The 26,026-nt window shown below is 50.5% G+C and overlaps 1 protein-coding gene across 2 annotated transcripts in view; it reads right to left on the reverse strand.

Moving 5' to 3' along the window:
• COLQ (collagen like tail subunit of asymmetric acetylcholinesterase) overlaps nucleotides 1-26,026 on the reverse strand; it is a 48,025-nt gene that overhangs the window by 11,576 nt on the left and 10,423 nt on the right. Inside the window, exons 2-11 of one of the 2 annotated variants that reach the window (XM_040963194.1) lie at nucleotides 14,023-14,135; nucleotides 12,532-12,633; nucleotides 10,569-10,613; nucleotides 10,205-10,231; nucleotides 8,219-8,290; nucleotides 6,013-6,075; nucleotides 5,541-5,567; nucleotides 4,915-4,959; nucleotides 4,700-4,735; nucleotides 1,075-1,155 (exon numbers count right to left, since the gene is read on the reverse strand). In XM_040963194.1, the coding sequence (XP_040819128.1) occupies nucleotides 1,075-1,155; nucleotides 4,700-4,735; nucleotides 4,915-4,959; nucleotides 5,541-5,567; nucleotides 6,013-6,075; nucleotides 8,219-8,290; nucleotides 10,205-10,231; nucleotides 10,569-10,613; nucleotides 12,532-12,633; nucleotides 14,023-14,135 (611 nt within the window). The remainder of the gene's footprint in view (nucleotides 1-1,074; nucleotides 1,156-4,699; nucleotides 4,736-4,914; nucleotides 4,960-5,540; nucleotides 5,568-6,012; nucleotides 6,076-8,218; nucleotides 8,291-10,204; nucleotides 10,232-10,568; nucleotides 10,614-12,531; nucleotides 12,634-14,022; nucleotides 14,136-26,026) is intronic. The other variant, XM_040963203.1, reaches the window with a different exon arrangement.

Below are 26,026 nucleotides of genomic sequence, written 5' to 3' on the forward strand. Positions count from 1 at the left end.
AAGGAAATAACTGAATGATGGAAAAACCTTTGTCTCCAGTATCACACATAATCCGGGCAGGGGTGGGGTTGGCTCTGGGTACAGAGCCAATAGGGGAATGCTCAGTGTGAGGTCTTCAGATGGTTTCCTCTCTCTGTTTTTCTGAATTTCCCAAGTTTCCTGTGACATTGGATATTACACCTATAAATAGGAACAGAGGCAAAAGCCAACAAACTGAATGGAGTTTAAATATTCTCATCACAAAGAAATGATCAACGCTGATGGTGACGGCTATGTTCATTGGCCTGTTTTTATCATTCCATCATGTACCCCATACATATACACAGTAAGGATTTATCTATTAACAATAAAACTTTAAAAGTGAAAGCAAGCATAAATTACAATGTACTTATTAATTTTTTAAATTAAAATTAAAAAGTAAAGGGGCACATCTTGTCTCAGAAATAGTTACCCATTAGTGAAAATACCAGAAGTTTCTCTGAGGCACTCAACACAGCTCTAGTGCTAACCATGGCTCTCTTTCCTAAGAACCACTCTCTTATGTGGCTCGAAAGAAGAGCCTGCTGGCCAGGGACTGGAAGAATGAGCAAGATCCCTGAACGCATCATCAGACCAATGCAGAAGGTCACTTGCAGACTGTGGGCCTGAGTAGGGGAGAAAACCACCCTAGACTTGAGACCTACAAGACCCTTCACCAGCACAGAAATATTCGGACTGTTCTCTGAAAAACTCCATTGATGGCTGTGACACTGCAATGACAAGCAGACTGCCTGGGTAAATGACTACCTCTGTCTGCCACTCCCCATTTGCTTTGACTAAGATAGACTTGTGCTCATGAACCAAGACCCACCCTTGCTTCTGGTCTCAGACACAAGTTGAGCAGGGCCTCCTACTCTATCCACCTCTGATGATAGGTAGCCTGGATGAGCCAAGAGGCTCCTGGATGTGGTATTGCTCCGGTCCACCAGCTCAGAGAAGTGTGGAGTTTGGGGCGATGGAATAGCCAGGATGGATCTCACTTGCCTGTTCTCCATGAACCCTCTGCCCAGGAGGCTCCGATCTCAGGATCCTTACCTGCTTGCCTCGTTTCCCAGGTCTCCCAGTGGGTCCTCGGTGTCCTGCTATTCCAGGTTCCCCCTTTGGGCCCATCTCACCCTGGGAAGAAGAAAGAGGAGGAAAGGATTGGAGCAAGCCATGTGCACACATGTGTTGATGCAACCAGCGGCTCTGAGAACACTCCCCTTAGACGCTTGCAACGCTTCCTGGAGGGCTGCTTGGGAGACTGATGAAATCATGTGAAAGGGCAGACCCATCTTCCAGCGCAGAGGCAGACAGGAGAGCGCGAGCACTGGGTGAGTTCTCTGTTGAGGAACAGGGACAGCCACGAGGTAGCACATGTGTTGGTGACCAAATGGGAGAGAGACACCACCATGCAGTGCACTGGAGTGGAAAGCTTATGCAAATTCCATCACACAGGGGCCTGTGACACAAGAAGCTATCCAGCAAAAACACTTTCCCTTTTAGATTTTCATATTGTGCTATGTTGTGGGTTATTTTAAACACAAATTTAAATCCAAGGATGCCTGAAAGATCGGACAGTTCTGCTCATTCAAGTATCTTCAATAAGGATCACATCTTGCCACTCCTCAGAAAACACCACTTTGAGTTTGGGCTCATATCCACTTGTAGGGCATTTTCTAAAAATTTGGAGAGATGTTCAAAATACATATTGAAGTGGTCTATATGGTTACTACAAAAAATGTAAAAAACAATGTCAATAATATTTTTAGCTAAAAAGCCCTGTGTTGAACCATCAGAACCAAATGCAAGTATTGTAGAATTTCACAGTTCCAGGGCAATCTTTGCAAAAAAAAAAAAAATTGTATTTTCATCTTAGTTCCTCTCCTCCCTCATATCCTTTTAGATTTCTAATCCCACCTACTGTTTCTTTGGAGCATGAATCCACAGACTGCATCATTTTTATCCACGGTAACACCCAAAGGCAGCAGCACCCATGAGTTCCTGTTGGTCAGCATCCGGCCCCCACGAAGAGCTACTACAGCCAATCAAAGGAGAGTAAGTGGCCAGGAACCTTCTATGTGTACCTTTCTATGCGACAGTGGAAATCTCAGAGAACACCAGTACACAGCAAGAATCAAACAGAAAGTTCTGGAATGATCTGCCAACTCAGCCAGCATTACAATGTACTCAAGTCAAACCACCAACGTCTTGCCTCTCCAAGAATCATTCTTCAATCTGTGAATTGTCTGCAGCCACTGTAGGCAATGAGGGCATGAGAGGAGATCTCGATCTGTGTGACCATGAGGTGTGTGCGCTGGTTTCCTTTGGCTGTCTAGTGGGCCAGGGCTGTCATGTTTGCCTGAGAGAAAGCAGCAGCAACAGCATAGCTGGTTCAGAGACTATGGGAACGTGGCCCTTCTCTTCAGAAACTGGAGGCAGCCAGTAAGTTCTTGATTTAATTTCTCTCTTAAGACCTGATTATGGTTATCATATCAGTTCTGTCTTAAAGGCAGCCTGCCATGAAAGGGGAAGAGAACTCTTCGGCAGGTGAGTCTGCTGCCCGGTGGCCAGAGCAGAGGTCTTAGTTTTACAGAAATTCATTCTTCTTTGGCAATCATCATTGCACTGAATGAACACCTTGCTGAAATGTGTTTAGATTGACTTTTTTCTCTTTCACGTTTCCTTTGATTTGTTTATGTAAATACCCAACACTCCATCGAGGATAGTAGAAATGGTTTCTGATACCTTGAAGTGGTAAAAAATTGTAATCAATGAGTGGATGGTGACTGGAAAATATTTAATCACACTGACTGATTGGATATGGGCAGACAGAATTTATTTACCTAAGTTAGGAAAATGAAACTTTAAAGTTAACTTAAAAAATTAAAAACACTAAGAAGGCAGCCCATTTTTCAAAGTTTCAAGAACATTACCATCTGAGATCTATATGTAAAAAGAATGATTGCCATGGGCAATTCCTGAGGTGAGAGCAACTTGTAGCACAGGAGCAGTGCAGGAGCTGTTCTAATTGACCATCTTTACATTTCTATCAATTCTGATGCCTCCTCTCACTCCACACCCATCCCTCCCCTGCCCAGATTTTAACCACAAACAAATCTTTCCAAAAAACCTGTCAATTACTTGCTACCTTCAAAGTTTTTATCTTATCTGCACACCTCTCCATTTGCAATTAACAGATATTTTTGAGTTATCTGAAACTGTCACCTTTAATTTTTAAAAAACATTTATTTATTTCTTATTGGGAAGGCAGATTTCCAAAGAAAAGGAGTAACAGAGAGAAAGATCTTCCATCTGCTGGTTGGTTCACTCTCTAAGTGGCCGCAATGGCCTGAGCTGAGCCAATCTGAAATCAGGAGCCAGGAGCTTCCTCCGGGTTTCCCATGTGGGTGCAGGCTTTCAGCCATTCTCCACTGCTTTCCCAGGTCGCAAGCAGGGAGCTGGAAGGGAAGTGGAGCGGCCAGGATATGAACTGGCACCTATATGGGATCCTGGCACCTACAGACGAGGACTTTAGCCATTAGACTATCGTGCCAGATCCAATTATTGTTGTTGTTGTTATTGTAACTTGGAAGGTGAGAGAGGGATTGTCCTTCTATTTCTCTCCCAAATACTCGAAACAGGCAGGCCTGGGCCAGCCTGAACTCAAGGGCCTAGAACTCCATTCAGGTCTTCCACAAGGGCGGAAGGGACCCAAGCCTCCCAGAGTACACATTCGCAGGAAGCCAGATCATAAACAGAGCCAGAACGCAAACTGGGGAGACAGGGTGCAAGTTATCCCAAATAGTGACTTAGCCACTCTGCTAGATGGGTGCTCCAGGTCCTTTTTTTCCCCATTAAGTCTTGTCCTAAGCAAGATATCCACCAAATATTAAACTACTTGTGTATTTAACTATAAACATGTTTCCTGCTACTTAGTTAAAACAACACTATGCCCCATTCTTAAAGAAGGACTGGGTTAAGAACTCAGGCGGGGGTGGGCATTTGGCATAGCAGTGAAGTCACTGCTCAGGATGTCTACATCCCACACCAGGGTACCAGGTTCAAGTCCCGGCTCCTGCACCTGGCATCCCTCCCCTGCTAACACACATCCTGAGAGGCAGGAGACGATGACTCAAGTGCATGTGTCACTGCTGTCCAGGTGGGAGACGTGGATGAAGCCCCAGGCTCCTGCCTTTCACCTGGCCCAGTCCTGGCTGCTGTGGGCATACCGGGGGAAAAACAACAGCGCATGAAAGATCTCTTTGAGTCTTTCTCTTGGTCACTTCAGCTTTCAAATAAAATGAAAATAAAATGTTTAGGAAATTGAAGCAACAGTTACATTGTACCAAGGAAGCCTACATTTTGCACTGGGATCTTGTGGCCTGGGTGTGGCCTTGCCCACCGTAGCTCAGTTCTGAGTCTTTTGTCTAATAGTTTCTTACTTTTTAACATTACTGTGGCCTTTAAAGAGCTGAGCAAAGAAAGGCCTCTGTCACCCTCCCACTAAATTAGAGGCGAACTTTGATGGTCCCGCCAGTGTTTAGGGCAATGTGCTCCCCACCGCAAACCTAGGGAAACCCACCTGTCCTACCCAATGAATCAATAAGGCAAACTCTGGTTGTGCGTGGGAGACCTGACTGTATACTGAGGTCTGCTTTCGCTACTTCTAGACACTCACCTTCTGTCCCAACATTCCTGGAAATCCTGGGAAGCCCTGTGAAAAGAGAAAGCAGTGCTGTGATGGGCTCTGAGGACCCCCTGCGCAAGCACTGCCCGGGGATGGGCCTGCTTTGCCACCTCCAGGAGTGAGGCTGCCAGGAGGTCAGGCGCCCACAGCAGGGCACGGGGCCGCCATTTCCACTGGAGCTGGTCATTTTAATGGAAATGCCATACCTTTTCTCCTTTGGGACCCAGGTCGCCTCTTTCGCCTCTGGATCCCTAGAAGGAAACATGAGAGCTCAATGAGTTGATTCCATAGAGGAAGTCAGGGCTTTCAAACTGAAAAGCTCCCTAAACCTACACCTTGTCGCATAGGCACAGAGAGAGGTGCTGAGATGTCATTAGCTTGCCAGGAAAGGAGCACTGTGTGAACTAGCTCCTCTTTGGAACTCAAAGACCTCGTGGATGAAGCAAAGACAATTCACAGAATTCTAGGTCCCAGCTCCTCTCTCATCCTGTAGGAAGTTCGTCACTAGGTTCCTACTCTGTGTGTGTGTGTGTGTGTAGCGATATGATTAGAAGTCTGATTATCTTTTTCCAGCCTGCCTAGGAGAACATTTGCGAGCTGCTCATCCCATGTGCAGGTCCTCCACTGCACTGGGAACTCCTCCCTGCCTCACTTGCCCTGTCTCGGGAGGCCCTCACTTAGCCCTCAGCTCATGGACAATGATAGGGGCATGTCAGAGCATCCCCCGAAGCTGCTGACTAACAGAGACCCGTACCCACCCTCTGCCCAGCATTGACTCTGGAGTCAGCAGCCCAGACTAGGTTGGGGAACAAAACCAGAGACACACACTAACCTTCTCCCCTCTTGATCCAGGGTAGCCCTAAAAGAAAGCAGAAGATGTGATTATAGTCTGTCCCATAGGGTCTCCGGATTCAGTGCAAGACTGGAAGACTTTCTGGAGGTGGTGGTGGGTGAGGTGTGCCTCTACACTGCACTGTAAGTCTCGGGGGGAACTACAGCATTCAACACAAAGTCCCCTAGAGGGTTGGCTTGTACTGGATCCCAAAAGACTATTGCTCTTCTCTTCCCCACGAGGACGCGGATAAACGATTCCATCTGCTCTGTTGCCAGAGGCTCCACCTTTGCTGTTCAGGAGAGCAGCTGAAATGGTACCCCCTGGCACGATGTCCCGCAAGGGCTGGCAAAGGGAAACATGCTGGCATTGAGCTCTGGGAGTCGGTGACATTCCCCAGCCCAGGAGAGCAGCCCCTGTTCCAGAGCCTCGGGGAGAGACCTGGCCATCCCTCTCAGTGGCTCCCACTCACCTTGGAGCCCATGGGGCCTCTGGACCCTGGCAAGCCCATCATCCCCAGGTCACCTTTTTCACCCTGTGAGATTCAAAGGAAGGAAAAGAAAGGTCTAAGTGACACTGCTTCGAGAAACCAAACCATGGGAATCATGCAGATTTGAATGGAACTGGACGTCAGAGCTGGCGTGTGAATCTGAGGTCCCCAGGTGCCCTCCTCCTGAGGACCCCCAACTCCACACTCCACATGACATTCTAAGATTTGATATTTAAATGTAAACTGAGGGCCTGGTGCCATGGCCTAGCGGCTGAAGTTCTCGCCTTGAAAGCACCGGGATCCCATATAGGCGCCGGTTCTAGTCCCGGCAGCTCCGTTTCCCCTCTGGCTCCCTGCTTGTGGCCTGGGAAAGCAGCTGACGATGACCCAGAGCATCGGGATCCTGCGCCGCATGGGAGACCCAGAAAGAGGCTCCTGGTTCCTGGCTTTGGATCGGCGCAGTACCGGCCGTTGCGGCCATTTGGGGAGTGAACCATCGGATGGAAGATCTTCTTGTCTGTCTCTCCTGCTTTTCCAATAAAAATAAATAAATCTTAAAAAAAATGTAAACTGAACATTCCTAAAGTGGAGCAGAGTTTTTAAGTTAAACACTTACATGTAAATGGTGACACTTGATCTTTTCTGGGAAAATGCAGGAGGGTGCGGTAGACTCAGAATTCAAGATGGCTACCCCAAAAGTCTTGCCTGCTGCTGCGTGCACGGTAGGGGCTTTCACATGCCCCGGGTACTCTCTCCCTAGTTCAGTGACCAAGACAGTGAATATCATGCTCAGGGTGTGAACTGGGGACTAAGTCAAGGGCAAGTTCTGTTTTCCCTCAGACGGCTTGCAGCTGGCATTTCAAGCACCCGATGTACTGAAAAAACTATACACCAGAGCTAACAAGCATGCCAGGTGAGCACCATGCTTAATTCAAAACTTCCCATGTAAAAAGTAGAAGTAAGCAGGTGAAGTAAATATTAATGATAAATTCCATTTATTTATTGAAACTTGTATTCAACGTAACAATGATTGAGACATTTTATATTCTGCTTTTCATATTAAATTCTTGAAATAGTAAGCATATGTATATTTACTATTTTAAGCACATCTGAATTCAGTCAATTTTCATCCAAAATACTTAGTCTGTATTTCAATTACATAAAATTTATCACTGAAAAAAATAGGTTCATGTGTGCAGTTTCCTCCATAAACATAATGGAACTGAGTAAAAGTGACTTACTAATTCATTTACTTGAGAGGCAGAGGCACAGACAGACACAGAGAGAACCCCGTCATTGTTTTACTTCCCCAATGGCTGTAATGGGTAAGCCTGGGCCAGGCCGAAGCCAGGGTCTCCTCATGAGAGCAAGAACCCAACTGCTTGAGCCATCTCCTTCTGTATCCCGGGCTCTGCACTAGCAGGAACGTGAAGGCGGGGGCTGGAGTTGGGCACTGAACCCAAGCAAGCTGGTACGGGTACAGGTGCATTACCCTGTATTATAGTAACAAAGGTCTGCTATAAAATAAGACATCTCAATTGTGAAAACAAACACTTGCTCTTGGACAGATTTCTTCTTGAAGAAGAAATCTTCTTGGAGTTTTCCCCAAGAGGGTCAGAAATACCATTTCTATCATTATACATGCAATGGTGCCGCAAACCCCCTGACCCGCCCCAGTCTGCGCAGGTGGAGTATCAGGCCGCGAGCTCTGCTCTCGGCAGCATGTGGCTATTGGGAAAAAGAAGGTAGGCAGAGGAGGCACGTGGATGTGCTTCCTTTCATATCCTGTCTCAGGAAGGGAGTGTGGCAGCCTCCGGTAACCTCCCTCTGGAAGCAGAACGCCATCCTTCCAGCCAACCGACACTTGCCGACCCCGGAGGAGCATGGCAAGCAGGACCTTCCCAGACTCAATTCCCCTTCGTGTCATTTCAGGAACATCAGCGAACAGGGTGCTAATTTCTCATGGCAAAGGAGATTCAAGGGAAGTGGACTCAGTTTCTCCTTCCACAGGACTAATGCCACTACTCTGGTGAAGCCCTTGTAGTCCAAGCACAGGAGCACATGTTTGAGGACTTATGAGCAGCCCTTCCCTCTTGAGGAAGCGATTCCCTGACTATGGGCCAGGGACCAGGGGAGCTCCCATTACCCCCTGTTGTTCTGACACCACAGAGCCCAAGAACATACTTACCCTGGGTCCTTCTGGGCCTGGCCCGCCAATGGGCCCAGGCATGCCAGGAGCACCTGGAGGGCCAGGTCTACCCTTCAAAAACCAAGAATACAAGTCAGGACAGCCGGGCACGTTTCCCCCCTTCCAAGGATGGGATCTGTCTCTGGGCCTCCAGGGATGGCTCCCCAGGACCTGCCTCCCAACTTTCCAAGGACTGATGGCCTGAAAAGTGGCTTCCTTAGCTCTAAGAGAAAGCCCTGGGTATCACATGGTACCACCACACAAGGTCTGGTTCTACATTCAAGAAATGAAAAGGGATAGGAGAGGGATTCTAAACTTCCTCGTTCTTCGACCTTTGAACAGTCCCTTGTACTCCAGTGGATGCTCCCCCAAGGCTGTGCTGTGGAGAGACAACATTATTTTAGGCGAGAACAGTAGATGCTCCCTCAAGATCTTTCACCCGCTCAGAATGTCCATCCCAGGTAACCATCCAGCTTGCTGCTAGCAATTCATTCCTGCAAGCTACAAATATGCAGTTCACCCTTGGGCAGCTGCAGCTGTCCAGTAATTGATGTCAAGGCAGGATGGACTGTGGGTCCTCGCACACCCACACTCCCCTAGGGATCAAGCTGCTGAGGCTGGAATGAACCTGATACCAGAGCCTTGTTTAGTTTTGCTCACTGTTTTCTGAGTTCACCAACTTCATTTATTATATATATATATATATATATATATATATATATATATATATATATATATATTTCTGTCTCTGCTTTTCAACCACAGCCAGGAGCCATGATAAATAGAGTAAGAATAGGGGCTAAGATCCTTGCATACCCACTGGCTAGTTCCTTTCTTTTTAAACAAGTTGATGTATTCATCTGAAAGGCAGAGCAACAGAAAGTGGACGGAAGAGACAGGGAGAGATCTTCCATACCCTGGTTCACTCTCCCAGTGACTTGCAAGAGCCAGGTCTGGGCTAGGCCAGTCAGGAGCTAGGAGCTCCAACTTGGGCCATTTTCTGCTACCTTCCCTGCAGCATCAACAGGAAGACGCACAGGAAGTAGAAGAGCAGAACACTCAGATATGGGATACCTGCACCACCCCGTGGGTCCCTGACTGGCCAGTTTGTTGGATGGAAATGTGGAGGACTCAGCCTCTAGCCAAGAAGCACCGGCGCTGCCACGGGCACCGGTTTCTGCTCTTGCCTTTCACATCTGGGGCAGACATCATGGATGAATCACGGTCCTCGTTAGGTCTGAGCAAGAATTCCTTCCAGCTCAGCTCCTCAAGCAGCAGCTGAGATAGGGCCGGGTTTCCACCAGTCCCCAGCAGAGCTGTAACCCTGCCAAGAAAATGCCTACTCAGGGCCCTTGTTGACAGTGAAACCATTTCAATAAAACATGTAGCTAGCAATGTAGTAACTGTATTTGGAGTCATGCATATCCTTCTCTTCCCAAGTTTTGCACCTCTTTCAATTACAAGACCTGGAATATCAGGACCGGAATCCTTTGACCACAGTGAGTGGAAAGGGCTGCTTCCTCCCTCTTGATGAGAGTCTTGATGACATGTGTTTGGTTCAAAGCTGCTTTGACCTCAAGTAACTCCCATTTATTTTTGTTGAGCCCCAAAGCTGAAGCCATTTGTTTCTGTCTGCTGTGTACTTTATTTCAGTGTAATCAAAGAGACAATGACAGTCATTTTATGCCACTGGAGGTTTGTTCTAATGGGTGGCAGGATGAGACAGTCTAAGGCTGGGGCCAATCTGGCCAGGCCTGGCACCCTCTAGAAGTCAGAACATTTGACAGTAGCAAGCTCCAGCTAAAGGGACTGGCAGAAAGGACAAGGTCACACTACCATCCCCAGGGCCGCAGCACCATCACTGGGTGCTGGAGTTTGCGGGCCACAGAAGCGCACTGCTGGTTCACACTCCGGGAGCATACAAAATCATTCACACGCCTGGGGCACCGGTGCCCTGTGGCACCAACAGAGCAGTATGAATCATACCTTCCTTCCTGGTCGGCCAAGCTCCCCCTGTAGAAGGAGAAGACAGGTGAGCCAAAGCTGCTTTGGAAGAGAAGCGAAAAAACAAAGGCTCTGGTAGGGCTGGCGACGGGATGTAACCCACAGCCGTGTCTCTTGTCCACTCACAGAACCCCAGCCATCTCAGCGGCCAAGTTCAAACACACCATGGCACCCTCACCCACAGAGCAGTGCAGTCATCATGGCACTGTTTTCATGCGTGAAGGCAGTATCTGCACATGTTTTGAAATTTCAACCAGAAAATCCTCTGTGCCACACCTCTCCCTCCCCTAGGAAATAGCCTGGAATCATCCAAGAGAGGAAGACTAAAGAACAGAATGGCCCATACCTTTTCTCCCTTTGGTCCTGTCTTGCCAGGAATCCCAGGTGGACCCTATGCAATCAAGACAGGAAGCAAAGAAACACATCAGATCAAGGCAGGATTGGTGGGGAGAGAAGCACTTGCTGCCTGAGGCTCCCACGGGAGAGCCTCCCGCCGCACCCCTCCCAGGGAGCTCTCTGAGCAGTGTCAGTGCTCCCACGGCTGCAGCGCTCTGCCACCTGCCTGCTCCTGACCTTCCCCGGGAGGCCTCGGCTAACCGACACATCCTGAGTGCTTGGTGAGAGCAATTCAAGAGTCCTGAAGAAATCCTGCTTGCTCAAAGCGAGACGTGAGTCGCTTCTCCGTCCCCAGGGCCTGACGAGGGACAGTCAAGCTCTGCTCCCTGCAACAGCCCAACTCAGAAACTCCCAGAGATTAAATAATCCTCTCCTTCCCACTTTCAGCATCATTTTTTTTTTTTTAAGACAGAGGGAATGTTGGCAAGTAAATAATGCACGCTCGTCCTCTTTCTATCCTCAGGAGTGGGCTGCCCCCAGCTCAGGGGTTCCAGAACTCACTGTACCAAGTCTCTGCACACCATCAGTCTGCTCACGTGTCTGTGAAATGCTCGGCCGGCACCTGTTTCCCAAAATCCCCAGAAGAGCAGAGAGGAAACCCCTCAACGTCCCTCAGGGTTCGTCTGCAGAATGTAGAGCCTGACACGAGTGCATGAAACATGGTTCCTGGGACTTGTCCAAATGACTTACAGCCGCACCCCAGCCAGAGGTCCCCGCACTTGCCAGCACCATACAACTCTCCTGGGGACCCCTGAAAAATCCCAAAGTCCAGGCCATTCTTTCTGACCAAGTGAAAAGCCACATTAGAACAAGGCAGAGTGGGGTGAGGAGGAACAGACTGCCTATTAAAGTTAGAGGGGCTTACACGGGCCTGGGTGATTTACCCACCTTCTGCTTTGGGAAGGGAGCGGGAGAGCATTCACTCACTCTATTTTTTTTTTTAATCTTAATTTTTTTTTTTTTTTATTTCGTGAGCATTTAACAAGAACGTTGTATTCCAACCCAGCGCTTCTCAAAGTTTAGCCTGTAAGGGATTCACTCTATTCATCATGACGGGAAGGTGACTGGCTGTTAGGCGGGAGGGACATTCTACATTTCTCATCAGCAACTATGCTGTAGCAGTGTAGCTGGTCCACAGGTCTCACTTTGAAAGAGGTAAGTCCACGCCATTTTAAAGGAACAGGTAGCAGTGGAAACCTCAAGCTGCGCAGTGCAGTTTCCATGAGTCTCAATGGGGCTGCACAAGGTTTGAGTATGCAGATGTGACTCAAGAGAGGTGTTCTGGGGTCAGCGAGGTATCTGCCTTCTTTGCCACACTCTGTGGGTGCCAGGTGCCTGGAGCTGGCACAGAAGATGGCTGCAGGTGGGAAGGCGGGAATTCAGCCAAGAGGTTTCCCTCTTGCCTCCCGCAGACTTTCTAGCCCCATAAACAGTAAGTGGCATCTGGCCAACTCAGGATTCAAGTTCTCATTTTCTTTATTGTATCCTACAAATATGTATGGGGAATAGATTTTTGCACCAAAATCAATTTGTTTTGATTTCATTTCCTTAAGTGTTTTGAACTATCCATGCATAAAGGGTATTGTCATCAAGTAACTGATGACAACTGCAATAATAGCCGCACCCCTCGGGGGGGACATCGCGTTTTGTCTCCCATCCCCCACACGGCCAGTGTGGCAGGGACAGTCAGCTACTGTGTCCATTGTTAGATGAGGAAATCAAGGCTGGGAGGTCAGAAGTCACTCAGAGAACCAGTATTCTAACCATGTGACTCAAGCTTAACTAGAGGGATGTTACAGAAGACAAAATAGTCCTGAATCACTCTAAAAGGAACAGAGACTAAGAGGCCATGCCCGGGGGTTTCCCTGCTCTGCACTGAAGCCAGTGAACAGAGGTCAAGAAAGCGCACCAACCTGCAGGCCAGGCGGTCCAGGGGAGCCAGGTGGGCCTTGCACGCAGGGGGGCTGCGAAGTCTCGAGTTCCAGGAGGAGATTCTTCACGTCTGGGGAGAGAAGCTTCAGCACAAAACAACACAGGGTTGTAGGTCAGCCTTGGGGCCACAGAGGCAGGGTCACCGTCCTGGACATAGATCTGCTTCAAGATCAGGTTCCCCAGACTGGCACTCCCACGACAGCCCAACGAACACTGCAAGACGTGACGCCAGCTTCTCTCATCTGCTCTGGTTTAAATGGATCCGAGAGCTAGGATGCCCACTTCGGATGGAGCGAACATCTCGTTTCCAGAACTCTTTCTCCCATGTTCACACAGCAATGGCCAATAAAAACACAATGTGAGCAACTGATGAGCACCCCATTGTAGTTTTAAATTTTCTGCTAGCCACATTCTTACCCTAAAAAGAAAATAAGTTAACTTTATTTTTTAAAATTATTTTTGAATGTGTTTTTGGAGGCTATATTCAAAAATTCAATATAAAAATTTAAAAAAATTTCTACCACCCATTGCTTTAGGTTTGATGCTTAATATCTGACTGAAAAATCCATTCTTTTCTTTTTTTTTTTTCAAAAATATCCTGACTACTTACCACACACTGTTCTCAATGCTAAGCCCAGACAGACCGCGAAGGCTGTGTGTCTGCTTTAGGAATGCTTTCAGCAGCAAGTAATAGAATAGGCAATGATTGTGGCAAATAAGCTTAATCTTAACAATGTACGTTACTCAAATATACCTCAAATACCAGATTATAAAAATCATAAGACATTAAAATATAGAAACTAACACAAACATGTAACATGTAAAATATGGAGTATAAAAATTATCAAGTCTTTTACGTCCCCTTTTTCATACTAAGTCTTCAAAATCTGATGTATTTACAGTACATGAAAGTATTTTTTAAAAAAGGACAAATGCTCCACAGACCCAGGCGCGCCTTGCCCGTGCTCCCGGACAGCACAGGTCTAAGAATCCACACAGCGCTCAGGCCCGGGGGCTGCCCAGCCCGTGGCGTCCCCGCCAGCAGCCCAGACTCGGTTCTTTCCCTCTCCTCCCAAATTCCCTCTCACACCTCAAGGTAGCCCGGGGAGGATGATTTTCTGTTGCCCTCACGGGAGTGGTCCACGTCAGCCACCAATTGTGGAAAGCAAATTCATAAATACTTGAGGAGAAGGAAAATGAAGGGGGGCATCCGGTTTCTACGCAGCCCATGGGAACCCAAAATGTCACAAATTCACCTCAGAATTTTCGAGTAGGTGGCGCCCTGTGCCCAATCCAGTCCCCACTAGGGAAGAATTTCCCTCCATCGTTTGCTTAGAACATTAGGAGACCGGCAGTAGCCTCTGCGCGACAGCGAAGGCTCAGATCTCTGAGGGAACGTTCTGGAAGCCGCCCCGCCCCGCCCCGCCCCCGGGAGCACGCGCAGCTCTCTCCCACCAGGCCCGGGCACTCACCGAGCTTCGGCCCCCTCGGAAGAAGGGCGGCGGGAAGAGCGGCGGCGGAGGCGGCGTCAGCAGGCAGCATGCCCTGTGGCTGCCTCGCTTCTTCTGATCCAGGCCGGGAAGGGCTGTTCCAGAGAAAACCGCCGTTTAGCGTGGCGAGCCGGCCGGCAGTGCCCGAGGGGAGCCCCGTGCTGCCAGCGCAGCCTCTGCTCTGACCTCCAACGTGCGAGTGGACCTCCCCTCTGCTGCTTGCCTGCCCTGGATTCAGGTGGTTGTTAGACAAGCTGACGGTGGCCATTTTGTCCCTCTAGAGAGGCTCGCTTGTCACTATTGTAGACAGGGTAAGGAATGCCAAGTTCACGGAGACACGTGGGGCGCCCCCAGGAGGGCTAGCCTCTTTTTCTTTCCCTCTTGCCTCCACTTTCTACCTGGCTCACCTGGTGGAAGCCCGCCTCTGTTCCACCCTCCACCCTATTCAGTAGGTCTGTGGGATCTTGCATCTCCAAAACTGTGAGCTGAGTAAAAACAAATGTTTTGTCCTGTTAAAGTTAATTGCTTCAGGCATTTTGTGTAGTAACCCAACGTTGAGTAGCCCTAGTTAATTTGGGGCCTTTCCTCAGAAGGAAACTGTTTAGATGGGGAGGCAGCGGGGGATGGGGAGCAGCATCCATTGATTCCTGGAGACACACATTTGAGCCTTCCGTCTCATAGTTTGGTGCCTTAGTACACGGATGGCCAGTTCCAAAATATGAGAAGGGAAGGCCCCGAACGCTTTCACCTAGAGACTCACCTGTGCTCCATGGTTGCTGTTGAACAATGCCCTACCCCAAAATACATGTAGATGTTACAGACCCAGATACCGAGCCACCATCTGTTGACTTTCCAGGCACATTAGCAGAAGGAAGTTGGACCAGAGCAGGCTAGCCAGGCCTCCAGATGGCACGGCAGGCAGGCAGCTCTGTCAGCAGCCTTTTTTTTTTTTAAGTATCTTTTTGTTCCTTGAAATTAACTTATGCTATAGTGAGAGAGATCTTCCATTTCTTGGTTCACTCTCTTGATGGTTACATTAGCCAGGCCTGAGCTAGGCCAAAGCCAGAAGCTAGAAGCTTCATCTGGGTCTCTCATATGGGTACAGGGACCTAAGCCTTGGGTCATTCTTGTGCTGTTTGTCACAGGCCATTAGCAGGGAGCTGGATTGGAAGTAGAGCAGCTGGGACATAAACCAGTACCCAGATGGGATACTGACATCACAGATGGTGGCTTGACCTACTCCGTCACAGCAGCAGGCATGAATGGACAGCTGTAGGGGCAGAAAGAAATGGACTGACCCCAGCATTAGAGGGGAGGGAGAAGTGGGGCCAGTGTGTTGAGAAAGGCTAGAGGAAGAAGAGTCAGGGGTGATTTTGAAGGTGCAGGGGCCCCGGGCAATAGTCCCTGGAGAGTGATAGGAAAGCCAGAGGAGCACTAGTTTGTGGGGAAAACAGCCGTTTTGGCGTTGGATACTTGTTTGGGCACACACTCTGCCAGGCCCTGATTTGGGCCTTGTAAGAGGCAGAAGATGCCTCTGACTATAGAAGGTGAGGCCCGCTCAGCTCAGGGGCCTCCCACAGGCGGCACTGCCCTGGGTACTCCTCCCAGGTATGGGAGAATGTTTGCTGCCTCCACCAGGAAGGATTCCGTGACTTCCCAGACCAAAGTGGAGTAGCTCAGCCTTGTACTTCCCTAAGTTTCCCCAGTGTCAGCTCTTCCCAGTTGGGTCAAATGCTTTCCTGGTGTGTCCCTGTGGGAGCCAGGCTTAAGCCAAAGGCTAGCATGGTACCAGGCTGAGTGGTTGATACCAACATCCAACTCTTTGACTGCATGCATGGTGCTCCTTGAGCAGTTCCCACATGGACTCACCCAGTCCTCACGGCAGCTGCTACAACTAGGTACCTTAATTGTCATCACCATCCCCATTTCACAGGTCTGCTAACCGAGGCAGAGGGGCCAAGTGCCCTGCCCACAATCATGTAGCTGGCCAGTGACAGAGGCAGCATTTGAATCCAGATGGGCAGTGTCTATGGGTAAAAATGAAAGTTGGGAGGTAAGACCAAGGCGAGAGGCTCCATGACAAGTAGTTGAGATGATGCTGTGTCTCTGGAGACCGCTGGGACATGTGTGGGGACAGAGTTGGGTGTGGTGGCTGTGCAGGAGAGGGAAGGAAGGCTTGGGGAGGGACCTGGGGCAGCTCAGGAGGAGGCTGCTAAAGGGTGCATCCTCGCTCGGGTCGGCCTTTTGCCCAGTGGTTTGCAGAGGGGCTCGCTAAGGCTGCCTGGACTCTGGGCTGGATGCTGTCAGGAGACCAGGCTGTCCTCTGCCTAGAAGAAGAACTGAGCCACGCTGCTGCCGGGGCTGGTGAAGCGACAGCCATTGCGCACATGCGCTTGGGTAGGGAAACGCATTGTCATCTGATAGGTGGCTTGGGGCAAGTCTCATTTCATCTGCATGCAGTGATGGCTACCCTAGGGTGCTCTCACCTTTGGCCCTGTCACAATCACCAAGAGATCCTGTCTCGTGCTGGTTTCTGGAACGTTGTTTATAAGCATCTAGAGTGCACCCTGCCAAGTGGGTGCCCTTGTGTTGTCACAGTCCACTCCCAGAGGGTTCAGGAGCTGGTGCTGGGCAGCTCAAGGTTCACCCTGCCTAGGTGTGTGGGTGGAGAGGGCTGGCAGGTTTGCCCTCCAGGGCCCTGCTCTACACTGTTCCCTTGCCTCTCTTCTGCCACGGCAGCTGAGCCTCCCCTAGCCAGGTCCACACATACAATTAGCACTCAGAGTCCCAGTGGGGCCTGTGTGACTCATCGGCATCCCTCCTCACCCCCTTCCCCAGGCTTTGTTTGGCTTCCCTTCACCCAGCACCCTGTGCGGCTTCCACTGATGTAAAGCCAGTGCCGTTCAAAGCACTCATTTCTCTTATTCCTTCTTGGAAACCAGAGACCTCGTCAGTGGACATAAATAATCAGTTGCTGGGCTAGCGTGATGGTATAGTGGGTTAAGCAACTGCCTGTGACACCAGCATCCCATCTGAGCCATGGTTCAAGTCCTGGTTACCCTGCTTTTGAGCTAGCTCCCTGTCAATGGCCCAGAAAAGCAAAAGAGGATAGTTCCTGCCACTCATGCGGGAGGCCTGGATGGAGTTCTGTGCTCCTGGCTTTGGACTTGGTCCAGTCCTGGCAGTTGGGGCCATTTGGCAAGTGAGCCAGCGGATGAAAGATATCTCTCTTCATCTCTCGCTCTCTCTCTCTGTAACTCTGCCTTTCACATAAATCTTTTTAGCAAATGATCAGCTGCTTTTCCGGCTGAGGCATTGGCATTGTTCCTTCCCCACTCCCCCGTCACCCACCTGGCCTTCCTTCCACCCCAGCTGCCTGTCGTGGACCTGCTGCATTTCAGCAAGTGGAGGCTGGCTATTTCTGCCCTCCCCCAGTGCCCGGAGCTGTTTGTTTTTAGCTCGGTCTGGTTTATTTACAGCCCATTCCATCTCAGAATATTTCCACCAGGTGGACGTGTTTGGGAGCAGTTCTCTGCACTCCTCCCTCCCGGTCAGCTAAGCCAGGACTTCGCATGTCTATTTTGGTGTCACTGAGTGGCCTCCGGCTCCCTCTCAGGACCACATTGTCTCCATGCAATCGTGTCTGGGCTCAGGGTCCAGTCTGGAAAGCTCTGACAGACTCTGCAGTAATGGAAACAGTTGTGTGTGCGCAGAGCCTGCAGGAACCTGCACGCACTCCAGGGCTCAGCCCCGGGCAGCCATGTGGCAGTGCCTGCTCTCACAGCTGTCAAGATGCTGTCCTGACGATCATGCCCCAAAGCCAGCTTACCTTCTTGTGCATGGACACTGCGTCCCATATCATGGATACGTGCCTAACACAGGCTTTGGGCAAGTATTGTCGTTTTTTTTTTCCCCTTTCCAGTTTTGCCCTTTGGACTCTATAGCCCCTCTTGGACAGGGGGGCTTTCTCTTGCTGCATTTCAGGAAACTGAGGCACAGTCTTAGAAAATGCTCTGCTCCTTGTCATTCTTGGAAAGAGACAGATTTGGGCCAAAGAACCCGAGACCAGGCCTAAGTGGCCATGTGGCCTAATACAACCGACTTCTTCAAACTGTCACTCGGTGTCCTTATTTCTATCACAGAGGATTTGGCCCGAGCCTTCTCCAAAGTCCTTCTTTTCCTGTAGTTAGGACCTCACCTTCAGCCCATCACTCGTAAGACCTGCCCATCCCTGGGCTGCTCAAGGTAGCTTTTTCCACTTCTGCCTTCTGTGCTTGCATCAAGCAGCATCTGTCACATCCACCAGAGGTGTGCCGAGAAGCCAACAGGACAGGGAAGTGACAGTATCCCCAGCGAGATAGCTCAGTGGCTAAATCCTCGCCTTGCAAGAGCCAGGATCCCATATGGGCACTGGTTAGCGTCCTGGCTGCTCTACCTCCCATCCAGCTCCCTGCTTGTGGCCTGGGAAAGCAGTAGAGGACGGCCCAAAGCCTTGGGATCCCTGTGGGAGACCCAGAGGAGGCTCCTGGTTTCAGATCAGCTCAGCTCTGGCAATTGCAGCCACTTGGGGAGTGACCCAGCAGATGGAAGATCTTTCTGTCTCTCCTCTCTGTTAATCTGCATTCCAAAAAAAGGAAAAAAAAAAAAAGTGCCTCCTGCTTCAGCGGGCGGAGGGGCGGGGATGAGTAGGGCTGTGCCACAGGGAAATGGCTCTTTTTTTTCTCTCTCTCTGTTCTTCCTGCTGTGGGACCTTTCTTTATTGTTGGAACTGGCTCAAGAAGGCACCCCTAGGTGGGGAAGAGCAGAAGGGCACCGTCAAGGGCACCCCCGAGTCGCTGACTGTGAGCTGAGCACGGAGCAGGAAGTCCTCAACCCCACTGCAGTTGGCCCTGGTCTCCCCTGACTCACATATTCCAGAGAAGGATTCTGCCTCCCACCTTCCTCCTGGCAACTCAGTGATTTGCCCCTGGGTAGGCAGGGGATGGTGAGGACATGGGGCGGAAAGAAAGTCATCTGGTGTTGGGTGGCCATGGTCTCCAAGCCATGTTTTCCAAACTTGTCCTTTTAGGGGCTAGTGGACACCTCGATTGCTTTCCCAGGCCACAAGCAGGGAGCTGGTCGGGAAGCAGGGCCATCGGGGTTAGAACCAGAGCCCATATGGGATCCCGGCATGTGCGAGACAAGGACTTTAATATCTAGGCTACTGCACCAGGCCTGAGTAACTCTTTTTAAGTGATGTTTTATTTAATTGAAAGAGGGAGAAAGTGAGAGAGAATACACAAAAGAGTACTGGCCTTCACTGGCTTACTCCCCAAGTGCTGGGCCAGGCTGAAACCAAGAGCCCAAGTTCCCAGCTGGATCTCCTGTGTAGTGGTGGAGACCCAAGTACTTTGAGTCATCACTTGTCGCCTCCCAGGATAGCATTAGCAAAAAACTGAATAGGTACCAAAGCTGGGGCTTGAACCAGGCACTCTGACAAGGGATACTGGCCTCAGTATGTGGCTTAGCCACTGTATCACAGTATCCACTTCTTGGATAACTGCAAGACAGAAAAACCTAGCGGCTAGCAAAGGCTTGAATGTATGGGAGGATTTCTAGGAAGAAGAGATGAATACCTGTTGAAGGGGAGAAACCAGAGAAGACTTTCTGAAAGAGGCTCCATTCCAGCCAAGCCTTGACTGCAGAGACTTGCTGGGACCAGGGTGGGAGGAGCGGAGGGGCAAGGGTTAGGCTCCATTCCTTCCCTAACGAATTTCCCTCAGTATTTCTCAGGAATGGGGTGGAAGACATCAGAACAAACAGGCACGGAGTCTCAGGCCGTTGCCCCGGGGCCACCTGCAGCACATTTTCCCAGATGCCTCCATCACACACACTCCCAGTCCATCAGGTCCTCTGTACTCAGACTTCACAATACATGGAGATGCAAGTTTGGCCCCTTTTACATCCAAGGGGTCTTTGGTTTGGCCACGTGGTAGCAGACTTCTCCTGAGGTCTGACTGTGTCAGTCACACAGCTGCACTTGGTTTTGTGATTGTGAAAATGAAGGCACCAGGACAGACCATCATGTGCCTGATGGGATCTCTAACTAATTAGACAACCTAACCAACATATCATGCTCTCGCTCGCTCGCTCCGCAGCTGATCCCTTTTCTCTGTGTTTCACAGCATCTCTGTCTTCCCAAGCAGTGATTGCTGCATTTCCTTAAGTCAAATGCCACCTGTATCCTTCATTGTCTGAGACACCCTTCAGCCAGGTGCCAGCCGGGGAGGCAGGAACCTGCCCTCTGGCCCTGGTGATACCTCGCTGGGCGACCTTCATCTTGACTTGTCCAGATGTAAAAAGGGGAGCATTGGACCAGATGGCCTTAATCACGCTGCAGCATTGGCTCTTACGGGGCACTGTGATTGCCAAGACCTGAACGATCCCTCATCAGGACCCTGCCCAGGGTAAAGAGACCTTGCTCTCCTCTGCCCTCAAGTTCCCTCCAGTGCCCTGGCCCAGGCACCAGCTCAGCACAGCAGAGCTGCCTGCCAAATCAAATTTGTAATCAAAGTTTCCGGCGCCTTCATGCAGCTGTCTGCAGGTGTCAGCTTCACAGTATTTTGTCTTAATTGCAGATCTGGGATTGATCAGCCTGGCCAGAAGACCCCTTCTGGAAGACTGCCAGTCTTGCACAATGTTCCAGACGCTCCTGACCCCACCACTGCCACCCTCAGGCCAGTTGCCACCGCGGGGCTCAAGAGGCTGCTTCTTTGTGTCTCCCACTATGTAGAGAGGTGGGTTCCGGTCACTCTGGCACCCTTGCCCAGGACTCATCACCCTCATGGGCCACAGAAGCAGCTGCATGTCTGAGGACAGAGCCAGGGTGCCCCAGCCCTGGGGATGAATCTACTATCTCACCAAGACCTCAGTGGCAGAGAGGTGGATCAGAGGGCCTAGGGTCTGTGTTTCCACTGCCCGAGACTCTGAGCAAGCTTTCCTCAGGTTCCTTGGCCCATCAAAGCCTTGCATGTGGGCTCTGGGTCCATCCTTGCTGAATCCAGTCACAGCAAGGTTTCAGAGACCTCACTTTAGAGAAAATTCTCAACTTCTGGAATCTGACCGGAATCCCTCATTCCCCAACCATGATTCCTGATCGTTCCAGTCTGCCTTCCCATTGAGGAGGTTGATCAGATTCCCCCAACCTTGGGGTCTCCTCTTAGTAATTTTGCATCCACTGGTCCCAACTCCCCAACCTACTTCTCAGCTACAAATCCACACTTGTAGGGTGGGCACTTGGCACAGCAGGTAAGTCACCAATGGGGATGCCCTCATCCCACATTGAATTGCTGGGTTTGAATCCCAGCTCCACTTCGGACTCCAGCTTCCTGCCAGTGTGCACACCAGAGGTGGCTCAGGCAGCTGAGCTCCTACCCCCACCTGGGAGACCCGGACAAAGTGCTCAGCTCCTGACTTTAGCCTGGCCCAGCCTTGGCTGTTGGAGGCGTTCAGGGGACGAACAAGCAGATGGAAGCTTGCTGTCTCTTCCTAAATTTCTATATTTTTGCCTTTAAATACACGCTTTTAAAAAGAGAAGAAAGAATGGGTAACTTTTGTTTGCTTGTTTTAAATACCCACTTGCCCTTGTGGAGATGCTGAGCTCTGGGTGCTATTGTGTTGGTCTTGACACCCAAGACACAGCCTGAAATGAAGTCTCCATTACCATTTTTTAAATGATGTTCTTAATGTATTTGAAAGGCAATGCGGGGGAGGGGGAAGAGGGGAGAAAGAGAGAGAATGCTTCTATCTGTTGGTTCACTCCCCAAATGCGCACAGTGGGCAGAGCCGATCAAGAGCTTCTTCTGGGTCTTGAACCAGCGCCTATTTGGGATGCTGGCATCACAGGTAGCAGCTTTTTTTGCTATACCACAATGCTGCCCCTCCCTTGCCACTTTAACAAGCATCAGAATCCGTTCTCCTTTGATACCATACCCAAATCCAATGTCTGTGTCTCCTTGGCTGAGCCCTGGAAGAACCTCCTCCCCCCACAAGCGTGTGTTGAGTGCTCACTGTGTGCCATACCACCAGCATACAGAGATGAAGAAGTACATGATCTAGGGGCCCAGCACAGTAGCCTAGTGGCTACAATCCTTGCCTTGGATACACCAGGATCTCATATGGGTGCCGGTTCATGTCCCGGCAGTCTCACTTCTCAACCAGCTCCCTGCTTGTAACCTGGGGAAGCAGTCCAGGACAGCCCAAAACGTTAAAACCCTGCACCCGTGTGAGAGACCTGAAGAAGCTCCTGGCTCCTGACTTTGGATCAGCTCAGCTCCAGCCGTTGCGGCCACTTGGAGAGTGAATCAGCAGATAGAAGATCTTTTTCTCTGTTTGTCCTCCTCTCTGTTTATCTGCCTTTCCAATAAAAATACATAGGCTATTAAAAAAAAAAGGAAGAAGTGCATGATCTAGCTTTTGGGGGACTAAGAATTTTCCTCTCTTCTGCTGAGTTCCCTGGTCAGGCGCATTTCCGGGAATACTGATTGATGGGCAGAGACAGAAGAAAAAAGGCATTGCAAAAAGGTGGTGTCATTGCTGGGATGACAGTGCGTGTCTTCCCCACGCACTTGCTGATCCTTGTGCAGTGGAAATGCCAGGCAAGAGGTGGCAGCAACTCGGCTCTGCGTTTCCCACGGATTCTTGCCTTTCCTCGTGGTGGATTCTCCCTAAGCCTTCCCAGTCCCCGGGGGACAGCTGGCTGTCTCTTACCACTCACCCCTTCCCTGCCAGCCTCAGGACAGCTGAGGAGCAGGGAAGCTAGCCAGGTCCTGCCTAACCCTCAGACTTGGCCTTGGAAATCCCAGGACCTCCTGAAAGTGGGGTCTGGCCAGAGAAGGCTAGCCTTCCAGAATGTTCTCCACATTTGTTTCCTCTCCCCTGCTCACGAGCCAGAGCTACACCTGAGAAGGCCTGTACCTCTCAGTCCTCTGCAGGGAGGACATGGGGGTGGTGACTGTGCCTGCAATGGGTCTGCCTGGTGCAAAGCACTCCGCTCCGGGGAAGGCGGAGAGGACCTGCATCCCTGCATGGCGGCAGAGAGGAGAGCAGTCTGTGACCGGGGATGCCAGACTGCTGGCTACGTGGGCAAAAACCAAACACCAGGGTCTTTGTGGTGGTGCAGTAAGCTAAGCCACTTCGTGCAATGCCCAGCACCCCATGAGTGCTCAACACTGGCTGCTCTGCTTCTGGACCAGCTCCCTGCCCATGCGGAAGGGATGAAGAATGACCCAAGTGCCTGGGACCCTGCACCGACATGGGAGACTTGGGTAGAGTTCCAGGCTTCTGGCTCATCTCCTGGCCAGCCCTGGCTGGCTGTTGCAACCAGCATGGGAAATTCTCTCTCTCTCTCTGTCTGACTTTTCCCTTCAAGTAAATAAACAAGCAAATCTTAGGGGAAAAAAAGCCACGTTGGCCAGCTTGAGCCCTCCAGTGCTGCCCAGGCCAGCAGACAGCAGTGGCCTAAGCCCGGCGGCAGAGGACAGTGATGAGGGACGTTTCGTGATGACGTCACCCTGTTGTCCTTTGAGTCTCACCACACACGGTGCCAGGAGGGTGTCAGCGTCTAAGCACCCTTGTTTTCAGACCAGGTTGGGGAGGCCAGGGGAGGCACCTAGGGTCGCCCGCAGCTGGTCTGTTGGAAGCCAGACCTGTAGACAGATGTCTGCCTCTGAAGATGCACCTGTGGCAGAAAGGGACCCTCTCCTGTCTGGCCCCACCACACCAACAGTGACCAGTAAGTTATGGGAAACAGCAGCTGAGACGGCCAGAGGGGTCGTCCCAGCCAGCCAGGGTGGGGGAGCTCTCCAAGCCCCCAAGATCGTATCCTTCTGGCCACACCTGAAGATCTGGCCTCTGGGTCCCAGTTTCCTGACCTCTAAGTTCCATGGGAACCTCAGTGCCCCCTCCCCAGCCCTGCGTGCCTACCAGCTATCCGGGTCACAAAGAGGGTTCTGTCTGACCTGACTTTCCCTGCTCTCCTTGGCGTCTCGGTGTGACCAACAGAGCTGCACCAAGCCTACTTTGTCACTCATCAGGGGGCCGGTGCTTGGCACAGTATTACATTGCCACTTCAGACCCTCCTATCCATTTTAGAATGCCTGGTTCAAACCTGGGCTTCTAGGCTTCTGTTCTAGCTGCCTGCAGGTGACAACCTGGGAGGCAGTGGATGATGGCTGTCCCCTCTCACCTGTGCAGGACACCTGGCTAGAGATCGGGGTCTCTGGCCTCAGCCAGCCTGGCTCAGTGCCAACTCTTATTGTATTTGGAGAGTGAACCAATGGATGAATGATCTCTGCCTTTCAAATCCAAGGCAAAAAAAAAAAATTGAATAAAAAATGTCTCAAAGATAAACCCTTCAAGAAATAAGATGGATGGATGAGCAGATACATGATGTCATCATTGAAGCTAAATGACACCCACTCCAGGGATCTGTGTGTGTGCGGCTGGGAGCGGGGGTCTGGCGGGGGAACGGTCTGCTAGGGCCACAGACTGGCCGCCTGACCTAGCCACCATCACTGACTCCTGGCTCAGCCGTCGTCTCGAGTTTGTCATTATTTTGAGTAAGTCGTGGGTCAGTGGCGCTTCCTATGCACGCATAGACTCAAGAAAACAAGCTCCTCCCCTTCTCCTCCTGCAAGGAATGGTTTTGGACCTTATCTGAAGGAAGCCATCTGCTTTTTGAGTTCAAGTTCTAATTTGACCAAATGGTATGCGGTAAGTAGAGAGGAAAGAGGAGACAATGTTATTAGCCGAGGGAACATAAAGAAACCTCCCCACGCTGGCTGTGCTGGGCGCTGAATTCGATTACACTGGCCAGCATAAATCAACGAGTGCTATTAAATCTCTTCAGCCTTGACAGGGAAGGCCAAGTTCCTATGATTGCTCAGGAGCTCTGGCCTTGGGGCAAAGACAAAAGCCTCCACCTGCAGCGGCCCAGAGTGGCTTATTTCCAGCAGCCGCTGACACCTGGCAGGGCAGAAGGGCCCTGTGTGTCCCACCCCGTCCTCCAACAGTCTTTTTCCCAAAGGGACATTTCAGCTCTGTGGGTCCTTGTCATTCAGAACCACATGGCTCATTCAACCCCTTGCCCTCGCCCCTTCACGGCCAGGTGGGCGGGAGGAGGCTGCTCCTGGGAAGTCCCTTCCTGCCCACTGAGTCACTCACCCCTCTTGCATTCAGAAACCGGCCAGCCTCAAGCCGACCCGTGTGGACTGCATGGAGTAGGAGATCTGCTCAGCTGACCAAGTTGGCAAGGCGAACCCTGAGCTGCAGGCAGCCACTCCGGAAATTCTCTGTGCTCTCAATTCCCTTCCTGCGTGGGGTCTGTCGGACTTTGGAAAGATGGAAAAACCCCATGTTGCGTTCCAGAAGAGAGACAATACTGAGTAGATGCAACGTTTGGTTGAATCCATTGGAATAGGTCAGGTACACATGCCTGTTTTTCAAAATTCAAAATCCCAGTGCTTGTGTTTCTCTCACGGTACGTGAGGCTGAGGTTATTCCTAACTATGTTAGAGCCGTTAAATCCTGGTCATGTCCCCACTAGGTTGTTTGTCCTTTTCCTTACAATATTTTTCCTTATAAATAATGTAGCACTTTATGATAAGACTTGCAATTCTTTTTCCTTGGTTTGCTTAGGGTTTTTTTTTTGTTTGTTTGTTTTTGCCACACATAGCTTTTATTTATTTATTTATTTATAAAAAAGTAAGATATGTGCTTGGCACAGTAGCCTAGTGGCTAAAATCCTTGCCTTGCACACGCCGGGATCCCATGTTGGCATTAGTTCACGTCCTGGCAAGTCTACTTGCTTTCCAACTCCTTGTTTGTGGCCCGGGAAAGCAGTCGAGGATGACCCAAAGTCTTGGGACCCTGCACCCCTGTGTGAGACCCGGAAAGAAGCTCCTAGCTCCTGGCTTCAGATCAGCTCGGCACCAGCTGTTACAGCCAT

Source organism: Ochotona curzoniae, unplaced genomic scaffold (genome assembly GCF_017591425.1).
Source record: "Ochotona curzoniae isolate NIBS_2020 unplaced genomic scaffold, NIBS_Ocur_1.0 contig_1302, whole genome shotgun sequence".
NCBI lineage: Eukaryota > Metazoa > Chordata > Mammalia > Lagomorpha > Ochotonidae > Ochotona > Ochotona curzoniae.